We start from the raw sequence: 14,540 nt of genomic DNA, 5'->3' as shown, positions 1-14,540 counted from the left end.
ACGAAGGAGTGGTCCACCGGAGGAGTTTAGCCTCACGAAGGTACGTGGCAGAGACTCTACATCCCAGCGCCGGAAAAGAGTGTTCTTCTCCAACCGGTGGTACGAGCTCCACACTTTTGAAATTTGGATTTGCAGGATCGGTTCGTGTCTGTCACCGAAGCTTGCTTTTCTCAGTACAGATGAGTCTGTCCATTTTATGGCTGAGGATCGAGGCATTGAAGACCGGTGGGTTGAGACTAGTTCTGGAAACGCCTTTGGGTAGCTGCTTTTGGGACAAGAACTTCAAGCTGATCATTTGGGACCAATAGCTCAGTACATAATTGTAATCTTGAATTAGTTTCTGTCTCACTATGTTTAGTAAATGTCTTCGTATCATGAAGTCGAATTAGAGGGTCTTAAGAGAAGAACCTATTCCGAGTCGTGGGATGGGTTTAGTTTTTCACTGGGTTGAAATGTACAATGTGATCGGGTAGCGTTGGATCCTTAGAAGTGTTTCAGGGTTGATACTAGATCATCTCATTGTATAAAGGATTAAATCTCTTTTGAAGTCTAAATCTTTGTATCCAAATTATTGGTGAATGAAAGTTGCAGTTGAGTAAGAAAAAAAAAAAGAACGTATTATACAGTTTTTGGTCTAAGTTTGTTTATCTCGCACGCTGAGATTGGTTTTATTTTCTGATAAATTAGTTATTTGTTTATGGCAGGGAAACGCGATTTCTTGATTACTACGTAAGTTGTACGTACGAGTACGATAATTTGTGTTGCTGTTGAGTCTCAAGAACATGTTATATACACTAAAACTTCTATAAATCAATATATGATAAATTAATAATTTTTATAAATTAATCAATTTCGTCGGTCTTAACTTGGATCGGTGTAAAATATGACACAAATCGATAAAATAATAAGATAATAATATTTTTCAAACTCTCATGTAAATATATAGTCCCATTAAAATCATAAATTAATAATCTATCTCTATATATATTTTATATAAGTACAGACTAAATATTATATTGTTGGTTTTATATTCACGATGAAAATACTTCTATTTTTCTTAATATTTTAATATATTTTGATAATATTTAGTAAAATTATATCGAAAACCACATAACAATTCTATGAAACATAAAAATATATACCAAAGAAGATAATAAAATAATATAAAAGTCAAATTTCTAAAATTTAAATAATTTATATACGGTAAAATCAAATATTTTCTTATTTTATTAATAAAAATATCAAAAAAATAAATAAATATTAAAAAACTTTTGTAAATTAATATTGAAAAATTTCCTACGATAGTCATTTTTAAGTTTTTGTCACAAAATAGTCCTCAATGAAAAAAATGACCAAAATAAGTTTTATTAAAGGATAAAATTAGGGCTAATTAATCTAAAAAAAAATTATTTTGGTCATTTTTTTAATATTATTTTTGTGACAAAAATTTAAAACTGGCTATTTGAGAGAATTACCCATTAATATTTCTATAAATTAATAAAAAATTTAAATCCCAATATTTAAATTTACAGAGGTTCTAGTGTTACAAATCGAATCATATGGAAAACACGTAGATTAGACGACACATAATTAAGTACGTAACACATGGACATGCACCTCATCACTTGCATTTTTTTTTTTTTTGACATCCATCACTTGCATTTCATGTGTACGTGTTCCTCAGCTAATCACATCTATTTCCATCTCATCACGAATTCACGATTACAGCAATTATATTTTATACTTATACTCACTCCATTTGTTTTTTACACAGAATGTATAATGATAGGCCTGAAACGAATCGGATATCCGGGCAATTTTAAAGTATCTGGATCCGGATCCTTATCCGGCGGATCCATAATTTTATTATCTTTATCCGGATCCGGGGTTTTCGGATATCCGGGTGTCGGATATCCTTCTAAAAATTGTAATATCCGGTGGATATCCGGATCCGGATTTGGATCCTTAAAATAAATAAAATAATAATAATAATATATATAAAATATTAAAAATAATTTAAAAATAAAAAATATATAATGTTTTTAATTATTTCTATGTGTAATATTAAAAAATTTACATATACTATTATAAAAATGAAAATATATTAAATGAAGTTAGTTTTTATATATAGATATTACTATTTTTGAAATAGTTATTAATAAAACTTACGGATCCGGATATCTGGACTAAAAAATCAAGATATCTGGATTCGGATCCGGCTTTGACGGATCCAACATTTTATTATCCGGATCCGAATTCGACCCTTCTGGATATCCGGATTTTCGGATCGGATCCGGATCGAATTTCGGATCGAATCCGGATCTCGGATAAAAGTCTGAGGCCTATATATAATGATACTTCGACACTCGGAATCGTTTTAACTTTTGCGTTTTTCTGTTAAGTCAATTCAATATCGAACATATATAATAACAACACAATCAAGGAGTTGAAATGCCTTTCTGACATGGTTGATAATACTCCACGTTGAAATAACGCCTATCTTTCATATCAATCTGACTTATTTAGGTTCTTTCTTTTTTTTGTCAACTGACTTATTTAGGTTCTATTATTAAAAAAAAAACTATGTCAAAAACACCACTAACGTATTTGATAATATATGTCGGACTCTGACCTCTTCCACTCAATGTTTTTAGTTTTAACTGATTTAATATCCTGCTGTTCAGCATTTTGAATCCAGTTTCTAAAGAATTATTTTTAATTAAGTTCAACTACTACCCTCCATTCCAAAAGAGACGTAGAAAAAAAGAAATTTTAAAAGGAAAGGGTTGCTTCATGCAAAAACAATGAAAAAAAAAAAATACAATCATTTCTTCGGAGTTGGATGGAAAATACGTACTAGAAACAACAGAACATGATCAAATTAATAAATAACAATAATATAAACAACAACACAAATAGCGCACACATTCTTTGGGTTTGAGAGACTAATACTGAGAAAAAGTGGTTGGTTCCAAGGGTTTAAGCAGATCCAAACTCAGAGAACCACTTCTCCTGTTTCTCGATATCGGAGGAAGACACACTGGGTTGCACTTTCTTAATGGCCTCTTCGAAATCACACATAGCGACAGGATCGTTGGAGATATCGTCCTTTGACATGTTCTTTATCTCATCCCTCGTTTTCCCTGCTATCTTCCGCCTCATCCCGTTCATTGAGGCGTCCCTGCACACGTTTGTCAGATCGTCTCCACTGTATCCTTCCGTTCTCTTAGCCACATCTTCAATGTTTACATCACTCGCCACCTGAAACACCCATCCATTACATTGCATCGAGCAAACATAGATAATTATTAGTATTCATATCACAAAACTAACCTCAACTGTTCTCAGATTGATATTGATAAGAGCCTTGCGACTTTCTAAATCTGGAAGTGGGATGTATATACGTTTTTCCAGCCTCCTCCTGCACGAGTATTACGAGCTCAAGAGTCAGTCAGCAGTCTCATTGTATTTGAGCAAACAAGAATACGTACCTGAGAGCTTCATCAATGTCCCATGGGAAATTGGTAGCTGCTAACACCATCACTATTTTGCGACTTCCATCTTCATTTGTCGCTGTATTGCTCACTCCATCTACTTGGACTAGGAGTTCCGATTTCACCCTTCTTGACGACTCATGCTCTCCAGAACCCCTACATCCATACACACATTCATCAATTTACACATGGACTCAACCCGGTCTTCAAATCAGTCTCAGTGTGGTGAACAAGAGAATTACCCACGAGAATTGCAAAGAGAGTCGATCTCGTCAATAAAAATTGTGCTTGGAGCATATGCCCTGGCAAGATCAAACAAACATCTCACCATCCGCTCACTCTCCCCGCGCCATTTTGAAGCTAATGTAGCAGAAGAGACGTTGAAGAAGGTGGTACCACATTCTGTTGCAACCGCTTTTGCCAACAGAGTTTTACCTGTTCCAGGAGGACCAAACATGAGTACTCCTTTCCACGGTCTCCGAATACCCTGAAGAGAAACAAAAAAAGACCAATCAAATTAAGCATCCTCCACAACTGGAGATAACAAAAAAAACATTAAGACTGAAAGTACATAATATATGAACAGACACTTTTCATTCTCTTCATAATTTATTGGTTGCTCCAAAGCCTAAAAATAGTATTTAACGTATAAATACATATTTGGGAGCACAAGAAACAAAGTACCTGAAAATATTCAGGCATCCATAAAGGAAGGACAACAGCCTCCTCAAGCAGCCTTTTGGCTTCAGACAAACCTGCAACATCATCCCAACGGACACCAGGAGTAGAGTCCAACACATCCCTTTCAAGCATAGCAGCCAGGTCTTCATCAGGGCCCTCATACAATCCCCGTTTTGACTTGCCGTCTTCAGCATCCCTATTCTGATTGATTATCATCGTGAAAGCCACAAACTTTATTAGTTGATAGCAATTAAGTGGAACCTACTTACTCACAGCATCATCATCATACATAAGAAGTTAGAACCGAAACGCCATAGCTAACTTCAACTATTTACAGTAAACCATACATACACTAAAAGGCAGGAAAACATAAAGCTTACGGTAGAATCGGGTTTGGTGGATTTGGAGGCAGGTCCTTTCTTTCCGGCAGCAGCAGTAGCAGAAGAGCGGGCGCTTGCAGCAGCAGACTTACTGCCTCTTCCACCACGGGAAGGTGGAGCAGTCCGTGTAGTAGGGCCAGCACCACCACCACCACCACCACCACGAGCCCAAGCCCCATCTTGAGGAGACTTTCGCATACCAGGCCTGGCGGGTCTTCGGGTAGAAACATCACGGGTGGGAGGCCTCCAGACATCAGGATCATCCATGGGAGCACCGGAGGAGGAGGAGGAAGTAGGATACTCATCCAAGGGCTGAAAGACAAAGGAAGATTTGGTACTATTGATAGGGGGAGAAGCAGCACGACTACGACCAGTGGGAGCTTCCTTAAAAGCTCTCCTCTCTGCATCCAACTGCTTCACAACTTCAGTCTCTTCCATTATAGCCTTCTTAACGTTCATCCATTTAGTCCGCGACATAGGATCATCAAGGCTGTTTAAATGCCTACAAACAGTAGAGTCGTATCCCTTCAGAAAAAATAATCTCATTATCTCTCTTTCTCTACATACAGTTCATTGACCAATGCTGCAGTTTCTAAGCATAATCTTAAGCCTTAACTAAGCCAATTACTAACACGAAGAGAATCAAACTAGCTAGGGATCGAAGAAATTGCCAATGGGGTTGATCAAATTAAAATGTAGATTAAAGAGAGAAAGGAGGTAGAGTTACTTGTTGATCTGAGCAAGGGCCCCATCGAAGAAGATGACAGATGTGTCGTAGGATCCTTCTAGTGCGTATTCTCTCGCTAATTTCAAGTGATCTTGTAGACCCGCCAACGAGTTAGTATTACTTCCCATTTCCTCGATTTCAATACACAATCTCTTTGAGTCTCTCAAATCTCGGGACCTATAAATTCCCCCACCCTTCTCTCGGCTCTCCAGATTTACAAGACTCGTCGGCGAAGTTGGAACCGATGTGGAAGACGATGTAGAAGAAGATGGACGTCATGTAAATTGTCCACTCTCTCTTTATTCGGGTTTATTTCAAATTAGATCCGGGCCCCATTTACGGCCCACCTTAAATCCAATAAAGCTAAATCATCGATTCCTTACAACTTTATGCTCTTGTTTCCTTCAAAAATTAAAATTTCAAACTAAAGAAGGTTTTGTTATAAAAAGAACTTGTATTTTATTGTATCGCAGGAATTTAAATAATGGCAAAATTTTATATCCGGCGAAATTTTTAACACTGATAGAAAGAGTTTATTAGAGAGAGAAGAGAAGGTTGAGGGATGATTACAAATGAACGAAAACGTTCGTATATATATAAAGAAATTTACTGTGTAAATAGTGCAGCGGGTCCCACATTTTTTTATATTTTCAAACATTACGGCTCCTCCTCCTTTCTTTGACTTTCGTAAAACTCCCCCTTGGGGGCCGTTGTCACTATCCGCTCTCGCTTAACGTCTTTGTTGCCTCGTTAAAAACCTTTCCAGGAAAACCCAATGGGAAAAACCATAGTAAGGTAAAAAGAGTACAACCACGTAAGCTCCCCCTCGAATAAGTAGTCATAGATCCTTCTGATGACGCATTCCAATGTTATGGATGTGTTTTCTGAATACCGAGGTAGGGAGTGATTTTGTGAAGAGGTCGGCTGCATTGTCGCATGATCGAACATATCTTACTTCAATCTCTTTATTCTTCTTGAGCTCTTGAGTATATGAGAAGAACTTCGGAGGTATATGTTTCGTTCTATCGCTTTTAATATATATGTCCTTTGTTTGAGCAACACATGCTGCATTATCTTCATATAGAATAGTTGGCTCCGTATTTTCGTCAATCCCGCTGCTTGAACAGATGTGTCGGCTTATTGATCTTAGCCATACACATTCTCTACTTGCTTCATGGAGTGCAATGATCTCAGCATGATTTGAAGAAGTAGCCACGAGCGTTTGTTTCTGAGAACGCCAAGATATAGTAGTGCCTCCGATCGTGAAAACGTATTCTGTTTGCGATCGGGCTTTGTGTGGATCCGAAAGATATCCTGCATCTGCAAAACCAACCATTTGACCTTTTGAACTTTTAGGATAAAACAAGCCTAAATCAATGGTCCCTTGGAGGTAACGAAAAAAATGTTTAATTCCATTCCAATGTCTTCGTGTAGGAGACGAACTGAATCTCGTTAAAAGATTAACAGCAAAAGATATGTAAGGTCGAGTACAATTTGCAAGATACATAAGAGCTCCAATTGCACTTAAGTATGGAGTTTCAGGACCAAGTATTTCTTCATTTTCCTCAGATGGTCGAAACGGATCATTTTCAACATTAAGTGATCTAACGACCATCGGGGTGCTAAGAGGAGTTGCTTTATCCATGTTAAAGCGTTTCAATACTCGTTTGGTATATGTAGACTGGTGTACAAATATACCCTTTCGAGAATGCTCAATTTGTAATCCTAGACAATATTTTGTCTGCCCGTGATCTTTCATCTTAAATTCTCCTTTCAGATAGTTTGATGCCTTTTGGATTTCGTTTTGAGTTCCAATAATATTAAGATCATCAACGTACACCGCGATTATCACAAATCCGGATGTTGTTTTCTTTATGAAAACACAAGGACATATAGGATCATTCGTGTATCCTTCTTTTGTTAAGTGTTCACTAAGACGATTATACCACATTCGTCCAGATTGTTTTAACCCATATAATGATCTTTGCAATTTTATTGCACATAATTCTTTAGGTTTGGAACTTAACGTTTCTGGCATTTTAAATCCATCTGGGATTCTCATATAGATATCAGTATCTAATGATCCATATAAATATGTCGTAACGACATCCATGAGACGCATTTCTAAATTTTCATTGGCCGCTAGGCTCATCAGGAATCTAAATGTGATTGCGTCCATGACAGGAGAATAAGTTTCCTCATAATCAATTCCTGGCCTTTGAGAGAAACCTTGGGCTACGAGACGAGCTTTGTATCTTGTAATCTCGTTTTTCTCATTTCTTTTTCGGACAAACACCCATTTGTACCCAACAAGTTTTACATCTTTGGGTGTGAGCACAATAGGTCCGAATACATTTCGTTTGTTAAGTGAATCTAGTTCGACTTGAATTGCATCTTTCCATTTTATCCAGTCATGTCTCTTTTGACATTCATATACAGACTTTGGTTCTGGATCTTCGTTTTCTTCATTTATTTTCTTTGCTAAAAGGTATGAGAAAACGTCATCAATATCATCCATCTCATTTTGTTTCCATATCTTTCCATTATGGATGTAATTGATAGAAATCTCATGATTTCCTTCAGATTCAAGATGCTTTATATTGTCGTTAGATTCACAATTTTCTTCATCCAAAATATTTTCTGTTATTTTGGGAGTATCATGCTTTTCACATTCCTTACGTTTTCTAGGAAGTTTATCCTTTGAACCAATAGGTCTACCGCACTTTAAACGTGTTCCTGATTCACGTGTATCAACTGCCGTTCCACCATTTTGTGGTATTTCAATACGAGCAGGAGTATTTGCAGCGGGTATATGTGATTTAGTTACCATTTTGGTATCAGCAAATGCATCAGGTAGCTGATTTGCTATATTTTGTAAATGCATGATACGTCGAACTTCTAGTTCTGACTGTTTCGTAGGAGGATCAAGGTGTAATAACGATGGTATACTCCATTTGATCTCTTTTCCTACTTGTTTATTGTTTCCCCCTAGAGTTGGGAATTCTTTCTCATTGAAATGACAATCGGCAAATCGTGCCGTAAACACATCACCAGTTTGTGGTTCTAGGTATCTTATTATTGATGGAGAATCATAGCCAATATATATTCCCAACCGTCTTTGCGGTCCCATCTTTGTATGTTGCGGTGGTGCTATTGGAATATAAACCGCACAACCAAAGATTTTTAGATGAGAGATATTTGGTTCTTTTCCAAATGCTAACTGTAATGGGGAATATCTATGGTATGCACTTGGTCTTATCTGAATTAGTGCTTCTTCATGCAAAATAGCATGTCCCCATATAGATGTTGGGAGTTTTGATCTCATGATCAATGGCCTTGCAATTAGTTGCAGCCGTTTAATTAATGATTCTGCTAAACCATTTTGTGTATGAACATGAGCAACATAATGCTCTACTTCAATCCCTGATACCATACAATAATCATTAAAAGCTTGGGATGTGAATTCACCAGCGTAATCTAATCTAACTCTTTTAATTGGATAATCTGAGAACTGTGCTCTTAATTTGATTATCTGAGTTAGAAATCTCGCAAATGCCATATTTCGAGATGATAACAAACAAACATGTGACCATCTACTCGATGCATCGATTAATACCATAAAGTAGTAGAATGGTCCACACGGTGGATGTATTGGTCCACAAATATCACCTTGGATTCTTTCCAAAAACTTTGGTGATTCTTTGTCAATTTTGGTTGGTGATGGTCTTATGATTAATTTCCCAAGAGCACACGCATCACATGTCATTTTATTACTTTGGTATATATCTTGGGTTTTTATTGAATGACCATGTGAGCTTTCAATGATTTTTCGCATCATTGTAGTGTCTGGGTGACCAAGACGATCATGCCATAATGTAACATCTTCTGGATTTCTTTTGATCACAAGATGTGATTCTATAGCATCAATATAAGTGTGATGCAATCCAGAAGGAAGTTCTGGAAATTTTTCCAGTACAAGGCCTTTGCCTGATTTTTCAGAAGTTATATATAAATACTTCTTTCCATTCTCAGTTGCAGACTGAGTGTTATACCCTTGACGGTATATATCTTTGAAACTCAACAAATTTCTCTTAGAATTTGGAGAATATAAGGCATTATCTATGGAAAACTTTGTTCCATTAGGCAACATAAAGTTTGCCTTGCCAATTCCTTCGATCAGGTCTGTAGGACCTGATATTGTGTTTACAGTCATTTTTACTGACTTTAAAGTAGAGAAATATCTTTTATCCTTCAGTATAGTGTGCGTTGTGCCACTATCTGGTATGCAAATTTCTCTACCAATTTGCTTAATTGTTGTTCTATTTGCTTTCTTATCCATTTCTGTAACACACAGTTAATATCAGTAAAGAAAATAAATTTTCATAAGTAAACATATTATGCATTAATAACAAGTACACAATAATTATACATTAGTTATTCTGAAATACAACATTATTCTGAAAGTGAAATACATAATATTTTATGGCATCACTAGGCATTATTAAGCTTGATTAGTACAAGCACTTCAATTATTTTGATGAGTGGCCTCATCGAAATCCCCCATAAAGTCAGAGGATTCGAGGTATGTCGATGTTGTACCCACAAGGTGTTCATTGAGATTTACTTCTTTTGCCTTGCCTTTAATAGATTCTTGGTACAATTGGCATAGATGCTGAGGAGTTCGACATACTTGAGACCAGTGTCCCTTCGATCCACATCTGTAACAGACGTTCTCATTTTTATGAGTAGGGTTTTCTTGGGTTTCTTTCCCTTTTACCCGATCAGATCGATTCCATGTGTTGGATCCCCTTCCTCTTGGGTTGTTACTCCTTTCATGGTTGCGGTTAAATCGATAACCACGACCACGACCAAAACCACGATTATGACCACGGCCACGACCACGCCCACGATAGGAATAATTTCCTTTTTCTGGATTTTTTATATCCGTTGCGTTTACCTCAGGAAATGCTTTGGTTCCCGTGGGTCGGGCATTGTGGTTTTTAATGAGGAGTTCATTATTTCTTTCCACTATTATAAGCGCCACAGCGAGTTCAGAGAACCTCGTATACCCACAATTTCTATATTGTTCTTGTAGAACATAATGATTTTTGTGGAACGTTTGGTAAGTTTTCTCGAGCATTTCTGCTTCCGAGACAGGCTTACCACAATAATCTAATTGCGCCGCTATTCTCAATATAGCGGAATTGTAAGTTTCCACTTTTTCAAAATCTTGAAATCGTAGATTTTTCCACTCATCGAGTGCATGGGGGAGAGTAATTTTCTTTTGGTTATCAAACCTCTCCTTCAGAGCTTTCCAAAGATCTAAGGGATCTTTGGTTCTCGCAAAATCATGCGTAAGATTTTCATCTAGATGCCTTCTCAGAAATATCACGGCCTTAGCCTTTTCATGAGAGGTTGATATATTGCCGTCTTTTATTGTTCCGAGTATTTCCTCGGAATCTAGATGAAGCTCCATGTTTGTAACCCATGCCGTGTAGTTTGTCCCAGTTACTTCCAATGCCGGAAACTGAAGTTTCTCGATTTTTGCCATTTGTATTTCGAATCGCAGAGTGATCGTGCTGATAACGTGTTATAAAAAGAACTGATATTTTATTGTATCGCAGGAATTTAAATAAGGGCGAAATTTTATACCCGTAGAAATTTTTAACACTGATAGAAAGAGTTTATTAGAGAGAGAAGAGAAGGTTGAGGGATGATTACAAATGAACGAAAACGTTCGTATATATAGAAAGAAATTTACTGTGCAAATAGTGCAGCGGGTCCCACATCTTTTTATATTTTCAAACATTACGGCTCCTCCTCCTTTCTTTGACTTTCGTAACAGGTTTGATTATAAGAGTGTCCATTGCCTGCCATCTTACCCTCCACTTATTTTTAACGTCTTAACCAATAGCCCATACCACACAGTTGTTCAATTTGAATGTCATTCTCGACCTTATCCCTTCTCTAATCTAATATCTAATAGGGCTGGGTGTTTGATTTCAGGCCCTTTCGAGGAGGGTATCTGATTGGTTAATGTCAGCCCGACTCATATGGACTTCCGATGTTTCTTAGTTGACAACTGCATTGAAATTAGAAGTTCTCCAGTTATTCCTACACAAGCAGCATCATTTATAGATCTGATTGAAGAGCGCTAGGAAGAATGGATCGAACGAGAAAGATTAGAGCAAGCTTTGTTCTGGGTGAATCAAGAAAGGAAGTTTCGGGAGTTCCGTGTCCCGAAGAGAAAAGTTCACTAAGAACTAGCTTGGCCGTAGTTCCTCGTAGGAGATAGACGGACCAATTGCAGATTCCGAAAAGAAATAATTTCACTATCCTAGTTATGCGAGACGCCCTCTTCCTAGCGAGTGAATGATTGAACTGATAGCTTCAAAAAATGACTCTTCTCTTTCCTTTTGGTTAGCTTGCAATACAACGCGGATCAGCGAAACTTGTTTGAATGTAGACTTCCTTATTCTTCTTTTGAAAGCAGCTTTTACTTAGATAGCTACTTCTACAAGCTAGTAGGAATATTCAAATCAGATAAAGCTCGAATTTTCCTTTGGATTCTAGTTCTACTGACAAAGAGTTAGAACAAATAAATCTAATTCAACATTTTCACTTGTGGATTTGTTTATTGAATGGAAAATTCATTTTAATAAGTAAAGAGAGTATATACACACTAAAGGGAACACACCATTTAATTAGTTTCCAATACAAAATGATCTTAAATACAAAATGACTTTGAATCAGATATAGAAACACTCTTTTATTAGTAGTCTTAAAAAACTATAATAATTTCAGTAACACGCAAAGTAACCATCTTTTCTTAACAAACAATTCACTCCACCATTCCAAGGTGAACCAGCTCCTCTAATCCTTTCCTCAGCCTCTCCGCAGCAGCTCTCATTTCTTCCTCCTTCAACCCTCCAAACGACACCCTGACATACCCTGAACCACCACTTGCACTGCCCGGGATCACCACCACTCCATGACGGTGAGCCAGCCACCTCACCACCTTGAAATCATCTCCATGTTCCTCCGGCAGTTTTGCCCACAAGTATATCGCTCCTTCTCCTCCCTTGACGTTCTCCTTCCCCAGCGGCTCAAGCGCCTCTTTAACAATCTCCCTGTTCTTCACCAGACCCTTTACCCTTTCTGTTATCCACCCAGCACCCTCCTCTAGTGCGTATAAAGCCAGGCGCTGAGATATTATGGAGGCACAGATTGGGATGTTGTCTTGAATTTTCAAGAGCTCTGCCGCAAACCCATCTAGTCTCTCTGAGTAAGCTATCTGGGCGACTCCATCAAAACGTTTTCATAAGATTAAAGTTTCATAAATCAAGAATTTTGGAAACAGAAAGGCACTACTCACATAGCCAAGCCTCCAACCCATCATGCCATATGTTTTGGAGAAGGAGAAGACGTTAACTATGTTGTCTCCCTCAACGCAGCAATGTTTTAAACCATCATACATGAAATACCTGCCCATTTTCATAATCCCCTTATATTACATCAATTAAACTAATTAACATTCAAATCATAGCAAATGAGTCGAGGAGGAACTCACTCGTATGTGTTATCTACAATCAGCCAACACCCTGCATCTTTGCATATCTTTGAAATCCTCTTGAGAAGCGGTTCAGGGACATAGGTGCCGCTTGGGTTACCAGGATTCACAACAGTTACAACTTTTGGGGTCGGTTTAGACTCAGAGAGCGTCTTCTCTAACCAGTCTGGCAAAAAAAAAAAAAGACTCACGAGTCAGAATTTCAAAAGTTGATGAAAAAATGTGATTCACAGAGTCAAGGAGAAACCTGCGTCGGGGTAGAGAGTATCAGGATGGCCAGGACCAACGATGATGTTGGTAACTCCAGTCATCTGGAAGGCCATGTAGGCATTGAAGTAGTAGGGCTGGAACATGACAACTGAATCACCAGGATCGCATAGTGCAAGAACAAGATTCACAAACGCCTGCATTTAATAATAAACAAAAGACAAGAGTGTGAGACTAAAAGAAGAGAGAGGAGACAAAGAGCGGGCGGGGGGGTATACCCACCTGATTGGCACCTGCGGTGACCATCACTGCTGATTCAGTTAGCTTGTTTTCTTGACGCAGCTTTAATAGAACAAATAAACAAAGCTCAGACAAGGGAAATAGCCGACTATATTAATATCAAGAAAGGGTGTTATGTGATTATTTACCTTAATCTGAAGAGCGTGTCTAAGCTCCGGAATACCTTCGTCGGGACCATAAGAACTAACAATCGGATCCCAGACAATGTCCTTGACCTTATCCAAGGCCTTTTGAGGAGGCTGCCAATGCACCACTCCCTGGAATCACATGAACATTTGGATTCTTCTTTTTTTTTTTTTTGGTTTACATAAAAAGAGAATCAGCATATTAATTAATTAATTAATAATAACACAACAGTTTTCATCCATACAAAAATAAAAGCACTCACGAAACCCAAAGTATACACACACACACACACAAATTTCTAGAGGCGAACAAAAAGAAGAATTGGAGAGAGAGGGGGAAGGGAACCTGAGCAAGAGACATGGGGTTTGTCAATTCCGCCATTAATTTCCGAATCTGTACCGCAAAAACCAACACACTGTTTCTCACAATAACCAAATAAATAGAAAAAAAAAAGACAGGAATCAATTCGGGAGTACGAGGTTGACACCTGAGTCATGACGGGGGTATCAGTGCCCAATGTTCTCCTCGAAAGCATCCCGAACGATCCCATTTCCGCAACTGATCTCGAGACCTCAAGGAGATGATGGAAGAAGGAAAAAAGGGAGAGAGATTTTGCAATTAGGGTCCAACCAACTGTTCGATCAATAGATATATATATATGTGTGTGTGTAAAGAAGAATTCTGAAGTAGACCTAATGCAAAAAAAAAAAGGAATCCTAATCTAATTCTAAACAGAGGAATGAGCGTTTAACACGCCTCTTGTGCTTCGTCCTCGTCTGCTTCACCAACCCCCTTAATTTTTACTTAAAAAGTTATCAACTTTTAGCTTAATTAAACTATTCAAAAAGAGTAACGCCTTTGTTAGGATCTCCTCCACTCTATTCAATCCACCCACACAATTTAACTCCGTATTATATTAACTCTAATACATCCAAATGTAAGTAAAAACCCCTTTCTTTCGGGTTCCTTGGCATTTGATGCCCTTGATTTTCCACCTTTTTTTTTTTTTTGAATGAATGTAAAATTTATTCAATCAAAACTTCTATTACTTCAAG

General features: G+C 37.6%; 2 protein-coding genes across 2 annotated transcripts; both read right to left on the bottom strand.

Annotated features, from left to right (window-relative positions):
* Positions 1-2,770: 2,770 nt before the first annotated feature.
* LOC106398529 (katanin p60 ATPase-containing subunit A1) lies at positions 2,771-5,555 on the bottom strand. Its single transcript, XM_048747489.1, has 7 exons — positions 5,283-5,555; positions 4,556-5,057; positions 4,179-4,376; positions 3,737-3,981; positions 3,492-3,650; positions 3,334-3,421; positions 2,771-3,261 (listed from the first exon to the last, which is right to left on the bottom strand). Exons 1-7 carry the CDS (start codon positions 5,408-5,410, stop codon positions 2,980-2,982), a joined length of 1,602 nt encoding a protein of 533 aa, XP_048603446.1. The 5' UTR covers positions 5,411-5,555; the 3' UTR covers positions 2,771-2,979.
* A 6,403-nt stretch (positions 5,556-11,958) lies between these two features.
* Positions 11,959-14,122, bottom strand: LOC125581660 (aromatic aminotransferase ISS1). Its single transcript, XM_048747488.1, has 9 exons — positions 14,104-14,122; positions 13,973-14,043; positions 13,831-13,878; positions 13,488-13,616; positions 13,342-13,401; positions 13,100-13,256; positions 12,853-13,018; positions 12,658-12,766; positions 11,959-12,576 (listed from the first exon to the last, which is right to left on the bottom strand). The coding sequence occupies exons 2-9, from the start codon at positions 14,033-14,035 to the stop codon at positions 12,124-12,126; spliced, it is 1,185 nt and encodes a 394-aa protein (XP_048603445.1). The 5' UTR covers positions 14,036-14,043; positions 14,104-14,122; the 3' UTR covers positions 11,959-12,123.
* Between the last annotated feature and the right edge of the window lie 418 nt (positions 14,123-14,540).

This window comes from Brassica napus, chromosome C2 (genome assembly GCF_020379485.1).
Source record: "Brassica napus cultivar Da-Ae chromosome C2, Da-Ae, whole genome shotgun sequence".
Taxonomy (NCBI): domain Eukaryota; kingdom Viridiplantae; phylum Streptophyta; class Magnoliopsida; order Brassicales; family Brassicaceae; genus Brassica; species Brassica napus.
This window is presented reverse-complemented; position numbering and strand designations above follow the sequence as displayed.

Excerpts from the sequence above, each read along its gene's own strand:
- LOC106398529 (XM_048747489.1), bottom strand. The coding sequence starts at position 5,410 with ATGGGAAGTAATACTAACTCGTTGGCGGGTCTACAAGATCACTTGAAA. Across the intron at positions 5,058-5,282 it reads GCCCTTGCTCAGATCAACAA|GCATTTAAACAGCCTTGATG; the intron begins GTAACTCTACCT and ends TACTGTTTGTAG. Across the intron at positions 3,982-4,178 it reads GGATGCCTGAATATTTTCAG|GGTATTCGGAGACCGTGGAA; the intron begins GTACTTTGTTTC and ends GTTTCTCTTCAG.
- LOC125581660 (XM_048747488.1), bottom strand. The coding sequence starts at position 14,035 with ATGGGATCGTTCGGGATGCTTTCGAGGAGAACATTGGGCACTGATACC. Across the intron at positions 12,767-12,852 it reads ATTGTAGATAACACATACGA|GTATTTCATGTATGATGGTT; the intron begins GTGAGTTCCTCC and ends GAAAATGGGCAG. Across the intron at positions 12,577-12,657 it reads TGGGTTGGAGGCTTGGCTAT|ATAGCTTACTCAGAGAGACT; the intron begins GTGAGTAGTGCC and ends GGAGTCGCCCAG.